This window comes from Pleurodeles waltl, chromosome 6 (genome assembly GCF_031143425.1).
Source record: "Pleurodeles waltl isolate 20211129_DDA chromosome 6, aPleWal1.hap1.20221129, whole genome shotgun sequence".
In the NCBI taxonomy this organism is placed as follows: Eukaryota; Metazoa; Chordata; class Amphibia; order Caudata; family Salamandridae; genus Pleurodeles; species Pleurodeles waltl.
The window spans coordinates 1,401,567,668-1,401,580,341 of NC_090445.1; the positions used below are offsets into that span (position 1 = coordinate 1,401,567,668).

The 12,674-nt window shown below is 46.5% G+C and overlaps 1 protein-coding gene across 2 annotated transcripts in view; it reads left to right on the top strand.

Annotated features, from left to right (window-relative positions):
* Window positions 1-12,674, top strand: part of VPS13D (vacuolar protein sorting 13 homolog D) — a 2,230,750-nt gene that overhangs the window by 597,711 nt on the left and 1,620,365 nt on the right. For both annotated transcript variants that reach the window (XM_069240741.1, XM_069240742.1), the window contains exon 24: window positions 12,062-12,242. In XM_069240741.1, the coding sequence (XP_069096842.1) occupies window positions 12,062-12,242 (181 nt within the window). The remainder of the gene's footprint in view (window positions 1-12,061; window positions 12,243-12,674) is intronic.

Sequence of the window (12,674 nt, forward strand, 5' to 3'; positions counted from 1 at the left end):
CCTGTGTGGCCAGAGACGCGGAATCCAACATGGCCGTGGGACAGGGAACCAGAGGTCTGCCCAGTCCACCTCTGCCCCCGCTGCAGCCTCCAGGTCCTCCTAGTCCATCCCCTCACTCTCGTCCAGTTGGTGACAGGATTCGCCATCACCTGCGCCACTGGGAAAATATCACCACGGACAGGTGGGTTTTGCAGATAGTTCGAAAGGGCTACTCCCTCCCTTTCGAATCTGCTCCACCAACCATGCCTCCATCCTTCAGTCTCCTTCTAGAGGATCATTTGGCACTTCTCCGCCAGGAAGTCACAGCTCTCTTGGCCAAGGGAGCTATAGAAAAGGTCCCTGTGCCAGACGTAGGTCGTGGTTGTTATTCCCGCCACTTTCTGATACCAAAGAAGGACAAGGGCTTACGTCCTATCCTAGACTTTCGGGACCTAAACTACTTCCTCAAGAAGGAGAAATTCAAAATGCTCACCCTGGCTCAGGTTCTGTCAGCTTTGGACCCAGGAGACTGGATGTTAGCGTTGGACTTGCAGGACGCTTATTTCCACATCCCCATCCTGCCTGCCCACAGACGTTACCTACGATTCGTGGTAGGTCAAGAGCACTTTCAGTTTACCGTGCTCCCCTTCGGCCTTACCAGTGCCCCTCGGGTGTTCACGAAAATGATGGTGGTGGTTGCAGCTCATCTGCACAGGGTAAGGGTCTCAGTCTTTCCCTACCTCGACGACTGGCTGTCGAAGGCGGACTCACCAGAGAAAGTCGTCTCTCACCTTCAGTCTACGGCGAACCTCCTGCACACACTGGGGTTCACTATAAACATGCGGAAGTCACACCTGACTCCCTCTCAGACGCCCCCTTTCATCGGAGCAATTCTGGACACAGTGCAGTTTCGGGCTTATCCTCCCGAAAAGCTAGTCCAAGACATTCAGGCTATGATGACGATCTTTCAGCCTTGGTCTTGGATTTCGGTAAGACTGACTGAGGCTGCTGGGCCTCATGGTCTCCTGCATCCTGCCAGTAACACATGCCAGATGGCATATGCTGGCTCTGCGGTGGGACCTGAAGTTCCAGTGGGCGCAGCATCAGGGGAATCTCTCCGACATGGTCCAGATCTCGGAGGGGACTGCGAAAGACCTGCAGTGGTGGCTTTCGAATCCGCATTGGGTCCACAGCAGATCCCTCTCCCTTCCCCAACCAGATCTCTCTATAGTGACAGATTCGTCACTTCTGGGTTGGAGCGGCCACATGGGAGAGGCAGAGATCAGAGGGCTCTGGTCTCCGGCGGAGTCTGGGCTCCATATCAATCTTCTGGAGCTCCGGGCGATCAGGCTTACGTTGAAAGCATTCCTTCCCTCTCTCAAAGGGAAAGTGGTGGAGATGTTCACGGGCGATACTACCGCCATGTGGTACTGCAACAAACAAGGCGGATTAGGGTCCTGGATTCTTTGTTAGGAGGCACCACGCCTCTGGGCATGGCTGGAACATCAGGGCATGGTTGGAACATCAGGGCATTACGCTGATGGTTCAACATTTGGCGGGTTCCCTCAACGTCAGAGCGGACAAACTCAGCCATCGATGCACAGCCGATCACTAATGACGTCTCCATCCGGAGGTGGCGCAAGGTCTCTTTCAGCAGTGGGGAGAGCCTTGGTTACATCTGTTCGCCTCTGCAGAGAACGAGCAATGTCAGCTGTTTTGCCCGTTGGAGATTCCAAGAAGGCACTTGCTCGGAGACGCTTTGCGTCTCGAGTGGCCCAATGGTTAGAGTGGCAGACCGTGATGCAGAGATCTGGCCTGGGACCAGGGATCAATTCCCACCTCGGCGGGTCTTGGGCTCAATTCCCTTGGACCAGATAATTCTCACCTCGGTGCCTAATCTAATTAATGGGTCCCACTCTGTAACTCTGGGCAATAGCTTACTTAATCTCCACAACGGCCCTCACAGCGCTTGGATGCCTGACTTCACCCTGGGGCTGTCCAGGAGTGGGTGCCTCACAGAGAAAAGCCAGGAGGGGTTCCACACGGTATGCGTACAGCGCCTTGAGATCCTAACGGGTGAGTAGTGCGCTATACACGTGCGAAGTTTACCGTTTACAGCTTAACTCCAGCCTCCTTTTTGCCTATACCTCTTCTGCCCAGAGTTCCAATGAAAATCAGGAACGATCGGGCCCAGGTCATCTTGGTGGCTCCGGAGAGTATGGTATCCAGAGCTATTGAGCATGTCCATTGATCCTTCACTCAGACTGCCTCTTTGGGTGGATCTTCTCTCGCAGCAACAGGGGACGGTTCTTCACCCGAACGTGTCCAACCTCCGCCTTCATGCATGGAGATTGAGCGGAGACAGTTGACGGCTTTTGCACTTCCTCCCGAAGTCTGCGATGTTATCTTGGCAGCCAGGCGTCCATCAACCAAAACTGTATACGCCTGTCATTGGAATAAATTTGTGGCATGGTGTACCATCAAATCTCTTGATCCCCTTTATGCCCCTCTATCCGAGGTTCTTCCGTTCATTCTTTCTTTGTCCCAACAGGGCTCTGCTTTGGGCACCCTTAAAGGGTATTTATCTGCCATTTCAGCCTTTCTTAGGCCACCTGATCAGCCCTCACTCTTTAAACCTCCTATTGTGAGTAGATTATTAAAAGGGCTCACCCATTTATTTCCTCCCACTCCATTTATCATGCCTCAGTGGGACCTCAATCTTGTAATTACTTATTTGATGTGTACGCCCTTTGAGCCAATGCATAATTGTCTCTTGCGGCTCCTCACCTTCAAAACTGTCTTTCTTGTTGCAATCACCTCTGCTCGCAGAGTGAGTGAGCTTCAGGCCCTTTCCTCAAAACCTCCATACTTGTCTGTGCACCCTGACAAAGTAGTGTTGCGCTCTAGGACTTCCTTCCTTCCTAAGGTGGTTACCCCCTTTCATGTAGGCCAGTCCGTTACTCTGCCTACTTTCTACGCACCCCCACATCCTTCCCATGGGGAGGAGAGACTCCACCGTCTGGACTCAAAAAGAGCGTTGGCGTTCTACCTCAATCGTACTAAAGATTTCTGGGTGGACAATCAACTCTTCGCTAGGTATGTGGGTGCAAAAGCGTACCATCTCTCGATGTGTGCTTCTTTGCATCAAGATGTGCTACGCTTTGCCCAAGAAGCAACCTCCTGAGGGCTTGCATGCTCATTCCACCAGAGCAACTGCTGCTTCCACTGCGTTAGAACGCGGAGTTCCTGTCCTGGATATCTGCCAGGCAGCTACGTAGGCATCCCTGCATGTTTGCTAAACACTACTGTCTGGACAGTCAGGTCCGTCGGTACAGCTGCTTTGGTTATTCGGTCCTGCAGGACTTCCTAGTATAATCTTGGTTCTCAGCCCACCTCCGAGGATGGCATTGCTTGGGTATCTATTCTAAGGTAAGGAATCTACAACTAGAAGTCTCTATCAGATGTACAAGTTACTTACCTTCGGTAACGAAATATCTGGTAGAGACATATTCTAGTTGCAGATTCCTTACTGCCCACCCATTCTCCCCGCTTGCGAACTGATCTCTAGGGACAGGGATTCCCCCTTTCAGGTCCTTAGCTCTGGCGCACCAATCTCAGTGTTCTTAGCGGCTCTGCGCCCTGGCGTGGAAAGTCGTTAAAAGAAACTGATGTCACTGCGCGAGGGTGGTGACTATGTACTACTCCTGACGTCGTTCCAGCAACTACGACGCACTCAGTCGACTGACGCCACCTACCGACGTGCAAGGGTATTGCTTTAAGAAAAATCTCTGGTTCCAGTCTTACGCCTGGGGGAAATTCTAAGGTAAGGAATCTGCAACTAGAATATGGGCCTGATTACAACTTTGGAGGAGGTGTTAATCCGTCCCAAATGTGACGGATATACCACCAGCTGTATTACGAGTTCCATAGGATATAATGGACTCGTAATACGGCTGGTGGTATATCCGTCACATTTGGGACGGATTAACACCTTCCTCCAAAGTTGTAATCAGGCCCTATGTCTCTACCAGATATTTTGTTACCGAAGGTAAGTAACTTGTACATCTAGTCTAACATGGGGAATGCAATTGCCCTTATGATTTAAAGAGTAAGAGAAATATTATAATATGAAAATTTAGAAATGAGCCCAGAAAGTAACTGGCCATTCCGAAAGTATAGCCAGGGCCTTATTTGAGAGAGGCGATTTACCACCGGCTCGAGACTCACGGAATGCTCGTACTCAGTATTGTTTGCTTGAGGCATTTCAGTGAGAACTGATCTCAAACAGTTTCAGTAGATGGAACCGTAGGAAGAGCTTGTCCCTGACCAGAGGATCTACGGGTGGAGTTGACTTCAGCAGAAGGTGGTCAAGTGGCATAGAGTACACACCAATGAAAGAAGCTGTAGGTGACACATGAATAGTGCTTGTATTTTATGTAAGCAGCTGGTAAAGGCCAAATGGCGTAGCTTGCAAGTGACAGACTGGAGGCATAGCAGAATGGGAGTAGTCACCATACAATGGACCTGCAGGTAGTGCATTCTGTCTGCATGGAAGCCACATGTAGCTCCTCCAAACTAAGAAGACTATCCTGTCAGTGATGATAAGGTGGTGTGGGAGTTACAGGAGTTATTTTGAGGTTTAGGTACAGCCCTTCTATTGCTGCAGCAGGGAGAGACGTAGCTGCAGGGGTAGACCTGCTAGTTAAGCTGAAGGGTGAACCCCGAGCATGAGGTAGACACCCACTTCACCTGACAGAGATCCCTATGGGGAACATAACTTCTTCATTATTCTTTGTGGACTTGTAGTTTTACTACAGTGGTTCCTCTATAGGTGGAAGCATCTCAGTAGCGTAGGCAAAGTATCAGAGTCCTCTGACCAGGCTGAAAAGCTCTGGGCAACTGCTTGGGATGACAGAGGGAACTTGGTAAAGGGGGAGAGTTCAGATATGTGGGATGTGATTGGTACAAGCATCGTTCACAAATTTATCAGCCCACACTCATGAGCCCTTATTTGCTTTCGTTAGTCACTTTAGGCAGGGGTTTGCCAACATCTCAGCAATTTAATTAGTCTGGCTCTTAAACAAGGCATCACAAAGAGGGATACGTTGTTCTTGTTACACTTATCCAAGCATGCTCTCATTCACCTATTCCCCATCCATGCACTCATGAACCTTTCCATAGCACTCAATCACTTACCACACCTCAGGGAGATCCACTTGCTCTCAATACACAGATGCACTCATTTTAGACTCATTGAAGATGCTACACAACTTAGGCCCCACCTGCCTGAACGGCCACATCTCCTTTCACCACCCACCCAGACACTGATGCAGGACTACTACTTGCACACATCCTGTGCATACATATAGAACAAGATCATGAGGGTTGGCATTCTCTTACTCCGCTTGGAAAGCGTGGCTCTGCCTCTCATTCCACATCAGAGGCTCATCCTTTTTTCTTGAATTCTGCAAGAAGCTGAAGACCTGGCTTTTTAATTTACCAACCTTTCATAGGTAGGGTTTGGCACACACAATTGCTAAGTGCCAGGATCCCCTCGGGTGTTTAGTATGATTTGCAAATATACATAACATAATGTTTATAGCATGTGTTGGCCGTAGATAAGTATGGTTGGCATACTCTTGCCTTTTAGTGTTGAGCTTGGATGCTTGCAACTCGTTTTTATTTGAAGAAGTCTTTTGAGCCACACATGGTCACCGGCTGCTTTGTTCAATTATTTTTCTCTGCCATCACGTTCGGACGTCTGTCTCAGAGCTCTGGGACCGAAGCCTCAACACCTTCCACAAGGCCTTTTCAGTGCCCCTACTCATACTCCTTCAACGGCCACCACTCAGAAGACAACCAGCAACTGTTTTTCTCCTCTTTTTTCGATCTGTCCATCCTGGCTCCGTTCTACTTCATCTTCCAGTGCATCTTCCTCCACTCCATCCACACAAAGTGATGGAAAAAGCTCCCTTCAGTTTTGCCCTGAGTGCAGTGCCAAATATTCCAGGCAGGATCAACAGTCGGTCAGCACCCTGTGCCTGTTTTCAGAACATGGCGAGATGCTTTGTGAAGCTTTCCTGGCCTTCTGGTCTAAAAAGACACTTCACCAACTGAGAGATCGTGGCTGGGCCCACACCACCATCCATGCACACCAATCCAAAGATGCACCTGATATCTTCAGGAACCAACCACTTGACCTCTTAACTGAAGAGGACTTTGGGGGGGGGGGGGGGGGTTGCAGAGGTCCCATTACATGCCTATGGATGTTCCCATCCTACTTGCCAGCAGCGGCGAAGGATCCGATTCCGAGTAACAGCTTACAACATTGAAAGGGCACAGAAGTACACTGGTGATAGCCTCCCCCACACACACAACAACATATCCAAAGACTGAGGGAAGAGAGAACCCCACTGCCCACAGGACATGAGGTGTCCGGAGTAAGGCAAAGGAGCAGACATCCTTCCCTCTGCCTTCACACGCATGAAAGGCACGGAAAAACAAAGGCATCAGCCATCTCCGTTATAGCCAAAGCCTATCCCAGTCCTGCAAAAGTTCAAAAGATTCAGCTAGCTTTGCCTCTTTTTCTTCCATATTGTCAGGTCACAATCAAAACAGTAATGACCCTTTTAGAGATGATGGCTTCCTGAATCCCCATAGCCCCACACGCACGCCTGCACATGCTCCCCCTTCAATACTGCCTCCAGTCACAATGGTCTCAAGCTGAGGGGCATCTACAAGATCTAGTGTTTGTAGGACCAGCGACCCATTGCTCTCTGCAGTGGTGGAACTACAACAATCTGTTGCAGGGTTGGCCCTTAAAAGCCACTGTACCGCGGTGACCATTACAACAGATGCATCCCTACACAGTTGTGGGGCACATATGCTGATCTCACAGTCCATGGCCCATGGTCTCTAACTCAGAAATTCCTTCACATCAGTCAGCTAGAGCTTCTTGCGATTCAGTTAGCTCTCAAACTTTTCAACAACTTCTTAACACAAAGTGGTGCTATTCCACACCAACAACATGACCGCCATGTATTATATTCAAAAACACAGGGGCACTCACTCCATTCACCTTTCCCACATAGCGGCGCACATATGGCACTGCACCATACATCACAACATCCACCTCCTAGCAGAATACCTACCAGGGGCGGACACGACTTTGCAGGTATGCTCAGCATAATGCAACTGCAGGTACACAAGTGGGAAGTCAGGACAATACTGCTCCACTCCTACTTCCAGCGGTGGGAAAACCCCCGAGACAGACCTTCGCCACACACCAGAATGCAAAATGCCAAGGCATCGCCTCCAGGTTTCCCCAACCACAGACCAAAGGCAATACCTTATGGATTAACTGGTCAGGGTTATTAACTTATGCTTTTCCTCCTCTCCCACTCATTCCATACATGGTTCAAATGCTCACACAAACATCTCTCACTCTAATCCTAATAGCTCTAACATCTGCTCGACGAGCATGGTTAACAACCCTGCTACAGCTATCTGTTGTACCACACAAGAAGCTGCCACCTTGACCACGGCTTCTGACTCAAGAGATGGGAAGGGTCACACACCCCAACCCCAAGCAGCAGAATCTAGCTAGCGATCTGTCTCCTGAGGTCTTAGAATTTGGATACCTTAATCTTTCAAAAGAATGTATGACCATTCTAAAACAACCTTGAAGGCCTACCACACAAGCATGTTACAAAGCCAAATGGAAGAGGTTTGTACATTACTGCATGGCAAAACAAATCCAGCCACTTTCTCCCACAGTACAATACATCGTTTCTTATCTACTCCATTTACAACAAGCAGGCATTGTGTATACCTCTTTTATGCTATTACATAATTAAAGCCTATCTGAAAGGATTAAAAAGGGTCATTCCTCCCTCCATTCCACCAGCAAAAATCTGGAACCTTCATATTGTTCTCACTTGGCTTATGGGGCCACGTTTTGAAACCCCATGTTCATGTGATCCACAGTTGCTCACATGAAAGGTAGCATTCTTGGTGGCTATAACAACTGTTAGAGAAATAAGTGAACTCCAAGCGCTCACTCTGGAAGAACATTTCTTTCAAATCTATCCAGATAAATTAGTACTAAGTACCAAGTTTCTCCTTAAGGTAGTTTCTTCCTTTCATGTAAACCAGACCATTGTGCTACCAATGTTCTTTCCTGAACCCGACTCAGTTTCAGCGAAAAGAGCAATAATGTACTACATCAAGATAACAAAAACCTTTCACAAAAAAAAACAAAAAACTTTTGTTGCTTTTTCAAACCCATGGAAGGGTTCACCTATCTCTAAAGGAGAGATCGCAAGATGGATAGTAAATGTATACAAACTTGTTCTACAAACCTAAGCGATTACTACCCGTAGCTCCAAGAGCTCACTACACATAAAAAGGGAGCCTCTATGGCTTTCCTTGAGAACTTTCTGCTAGCAGATATCTGTAAAGCAGCTATTTGGAATAACACACATACATTTATAAAACACTAATGTGCTGATATCTTAGCTAACTAACAAGCTAAGGTGGGTGACTCTGTATTGTGAACACTTTTTCAGACATCTACATAAACCATTGAATAGCCACCGCTTTTGGGGAGCAGCGCTTTATCGATGCTAAACATATGAATCTACGACCAACACATGCTACATGTTAGAAATGGGGTATCTGGTTGGCAGTCAATTTGCACTCTGTCTAAGCAGAGACCCTCACTCTAGTCAGGGTAATGGAGATGCACACTTAGATAACCTCTGCTCACCCCCTTGGTAGCTTGACACAAGCAGTCAGGCTTATCTCAAAGGCAATGTGTAAAGTACCAACATGTACAGTAATACAGTGAAAACACTACAACATGGACACTTCACCAGTTTAAAAAAATAGTGAATATTGATCTAAATCAAACAAGACTAGAACAACAAAATTCCAACATACACAAGTCAAGATATGAATTTTCAAAGTAAAAAGAGTCTTACTCCATAGAAAACAATGGAAATGTTGATTTTACACAAAGTAACTGGTTTGCGTCAAAAATAAAGCCACACTGGCCCGCGTGCATCAGAAAAGTCTGTGATGCGTTGATTCCCTACTCGCAAGTGAGGCAGTGCATCTTTTCTTCTCCGGTCAGGTAGGCGATGCGTCGTTTTTCTTCCCCACAGGAGAGCTATGCGTCTTTTGAATAGGGCACCTCAGATCCACGCAGATTCATGATGACTTTAACACCCAGTGACGAAGCGTGAGAAATCTGGTCGCATGGTGTTGGAAAACCACGCTGCGTGGGTTTTGCATCGTTAGCAGCCGCAAGCGGGTGTTGCGTCGTTTCTCCAGCCGCGATGCGTCTATTTCCCAGCAGTGATGCAGATGGAGCGTAGATCCCAGCCGCGAAGCGGGTGGCTTGTCGTTTTTCAGGCGTGTTGCAGGTGGTGCTTCGAAACTTTCCCCACAGTGTATTTCTGTCCTTTTTATACCAACTTCACCTTTCAAGGGCCCAGGGACTGGATGGGGCACCACTTGGCAGGGCAGGAGTCGCAGCAGAAATCCAGATGCTGTCAGAGGAAGTCTTTGATGGCCCTCAGACTTCAAAACTGGACGCAAGTTCAATCCAAGCCCTTGGAGATTCTTCTCAAGCATGAATATACGACAAAGTCCAGTATTTGTCCCCTTTCACAGGTGGATGCAGCAACTGCAGGATAGCCCAACAAAGTAGTCACAGGCAGGGGTAGCACTTCTCTTCAGCTCTTCTCCTTGGCAGAGGCTCCTCTTGGTTCTAGAAGTAAATCTTGAAGAAATCTAAAAATCTGGGGTTTTGGTTCCACTACTTGTACCCCTTTCTGCCTTTTGAAGTAGGCAAACTTCAAAGGAAAGTCTCTGTTGTTCACAAGATCCTGCCTTGCCCAGGGCTGGCCCCAGACACATACCGGGGGATTGGAGACTGCATTGTGTGAGGGCAGGCACAGCCCATTCAGGTGTAGGTGACCACTCCTCCCTCCACTCTAGCTCGGGTGGCTCATCAGGATATGCAAGCTACACCCCAGCTCCCTTTGTGTCACTGTCTAGAGGAGATTCACAAACATCCCAACTGTCAGTCTGACCCAGACAGGGAATACACAAATAGGCAGAGTCACAGAATGGTATAAGCAAGAAAATACCCACTTTCTAAAAGTGGCATTTCCATACTAACGATCTAAAAACCACCTTCACTAAAAGATGTATTTTTAAATTGTGAGTTCAGAGACCCCAAACTCCCCATCTCCATCTGCTCACAAAGGAAAATTGCACTTTACGGATATTTAAAGGCAGCCCCCATGTTAACCTATGAGAGAGATAGGCCTTGCAACAGTGAAAAACAAATTTGGCAGTATTTCACTGTTAGGACATGTAAAACACATCAGTACATGTCCCACCTTTAACATACACTGCATTCTGCCCATGGTGCTACCTATGGCCTACCTTAGGGGTGCCTTACATGTATAAAAAGGGAAGGTTTGGGCTTGGAAAGTGAATACACTTACCTAGTCGAATTGGCAGTTTAAAACTGCGCACACAGACCCTGAGTGGCAGGTAGGAGCCATTTTTACAGGACTACTCATGTGAGTGGCACAATCAGTGCTGCAGGCCCGCTAGTAGCATTTGGTTTACAGGCCCTAGTTACCTCTAGTGCACCTTACTAGGGACTTATAAAGTAAATCAAATATGCCAATTATGGAAAAGCCAATTACACATACAGTTTCACAAAGGGATCACTTGCACTTTAGCACTGGTCAGCAGTTGTAAAGTGCCCAGAGGAGGAAAAACAGAGTCCAGCACACAGTCAAAACATGGGAAGCAGAGGTAACAAAGTTAGGGGAGACCACACTAAGGATGCCAGGTCTAACACAAAGAAAGGAATATGTTACTTACCCTGTAAGCATCTATTCGTATCTTGTAGTGCCGTAGATTCATATGCATCCACCCTCCTCCCTGGAAGATAATGTCTGACAAACGCACATCCCTGCTAAAACACTCACCCTTAATAAAACTTTACCTGCATGTTCATCTTTACTGTCGCTTTACTGCTCCTTTCCTAAACTCACCTGATGAGCCAAAAAAACAATCTAACCAAGGAGCTGATGACGTGCTCAGACTATAGGAGTCGCTATACCTCATGACTCAAAAGTTCTTTGAATATAGGTTGCAAGCGTCTGAGTCCAACACTAGGTGGCAGGAGTATGGTAAGTATATTAATCTGCAGCACTACACACTACGAATAGATTCTTACAGGGTAAGTAACATATTCCTTATCAACCCATGCACTCGCCCATTTAAGCAACTAAAAACTGTACAGCCATTCATACATCAATATACTTACTCATCCATTCATCAAACTATTTATCATTCACCAATTTGCCCAGCCACACGACCATTCATACAAACTCGCCAGTCAGTGAAGACGCACTTTTACTTACCAAAAAGTCAGACTTATTGGCATGTTTAGGGTTTCGGAAGTCCTTATTATTGTTTAATGCCGATATCAAATAGTAACCACCATTCGACTTGCTGTAACCTCCTTTCCTGCTGTAAGACCCATAGGACACATGCTACTTGATCACCATTATTTTCACTGTACTGAATAAACATAGTCAACATATATACAAAGGATATGTTAATTGCTTACCGAGGTAAGTGATTTATGTTTTGGGCTTTAATGCCAATTGCACACCTGGGTATGTTTATCCTGCCCTGGATTTTTAGACAAGTTAATGGCTTTGAAATGATAATGAGCGTAAGACTCTCTGCTACTGTCCGTCTATAAATGTCACTAAATTCACTTTAAAACTCATGTGTTGGCAGCCGATTCTGCATCAGTGCATACTGTTGTAATGCACAGGCACTTGTTTTCATTAGAAGTTACCTTTAGGATTCGTTGTTAATCACTGCCGATGGTGAGGGAAAAAAAACGTTGATGGTATAATTAAGTCCTATTTTTACAATCCTCACATTGTCGTGGAATGTACATGTTACCACAACTGTTATGTAAATAAAATACTGCAGCTGTTATGCATCTGCAAACCATTGTGTTTTCATTGCTTCTGCATAGATATGGACTTCCTGATCCTTTGTTGCAAAGAGAGTACGATATCCGTGTAGTCCTATGCATGGCATCCGTGCAGTATGTTCATACTCAGCGCTTCCAAGCCGAGGTTGTGGCTTTCATTCAACATTTTACACAGCTACAGGACGTTATTGGTCGTCAGAGGGCAGCCGTTGAGGGTCAAACTGTAAGTTTTGATTTCCTTTATTATTAATTTAATGTTATACGTAAGAGATTGAACCTGTTGATAGTCAAGTAAATTGTTTGTTTTGAGGGTTACACTACTGTGTGATCTATAACACAGTATTGTGTCAGATAAAAACTATAAAATGATGATGCTGTTTGCATATGATATAATTTTTTCATTTGGTCAGTGTTAACTTTCTCTGTGGGTGATAGCAGATTAAATATTGCTACTAAAAAAGTGCAGTTTGTTTCAGACGTTAATGTTCGAGTCAGTGCAAGCACTTGTGTATCATATATCTGGGTCAACCATTTCTAGATTTACATTTGAAAGAACACCTTACAGCGTTGATGAAATTAAGTATTCTTTTTCTGCTTGGCATCAAATTCTTCACCCCTATTGGATTGATTGAGATACACCTAAAGTTGGACCCCA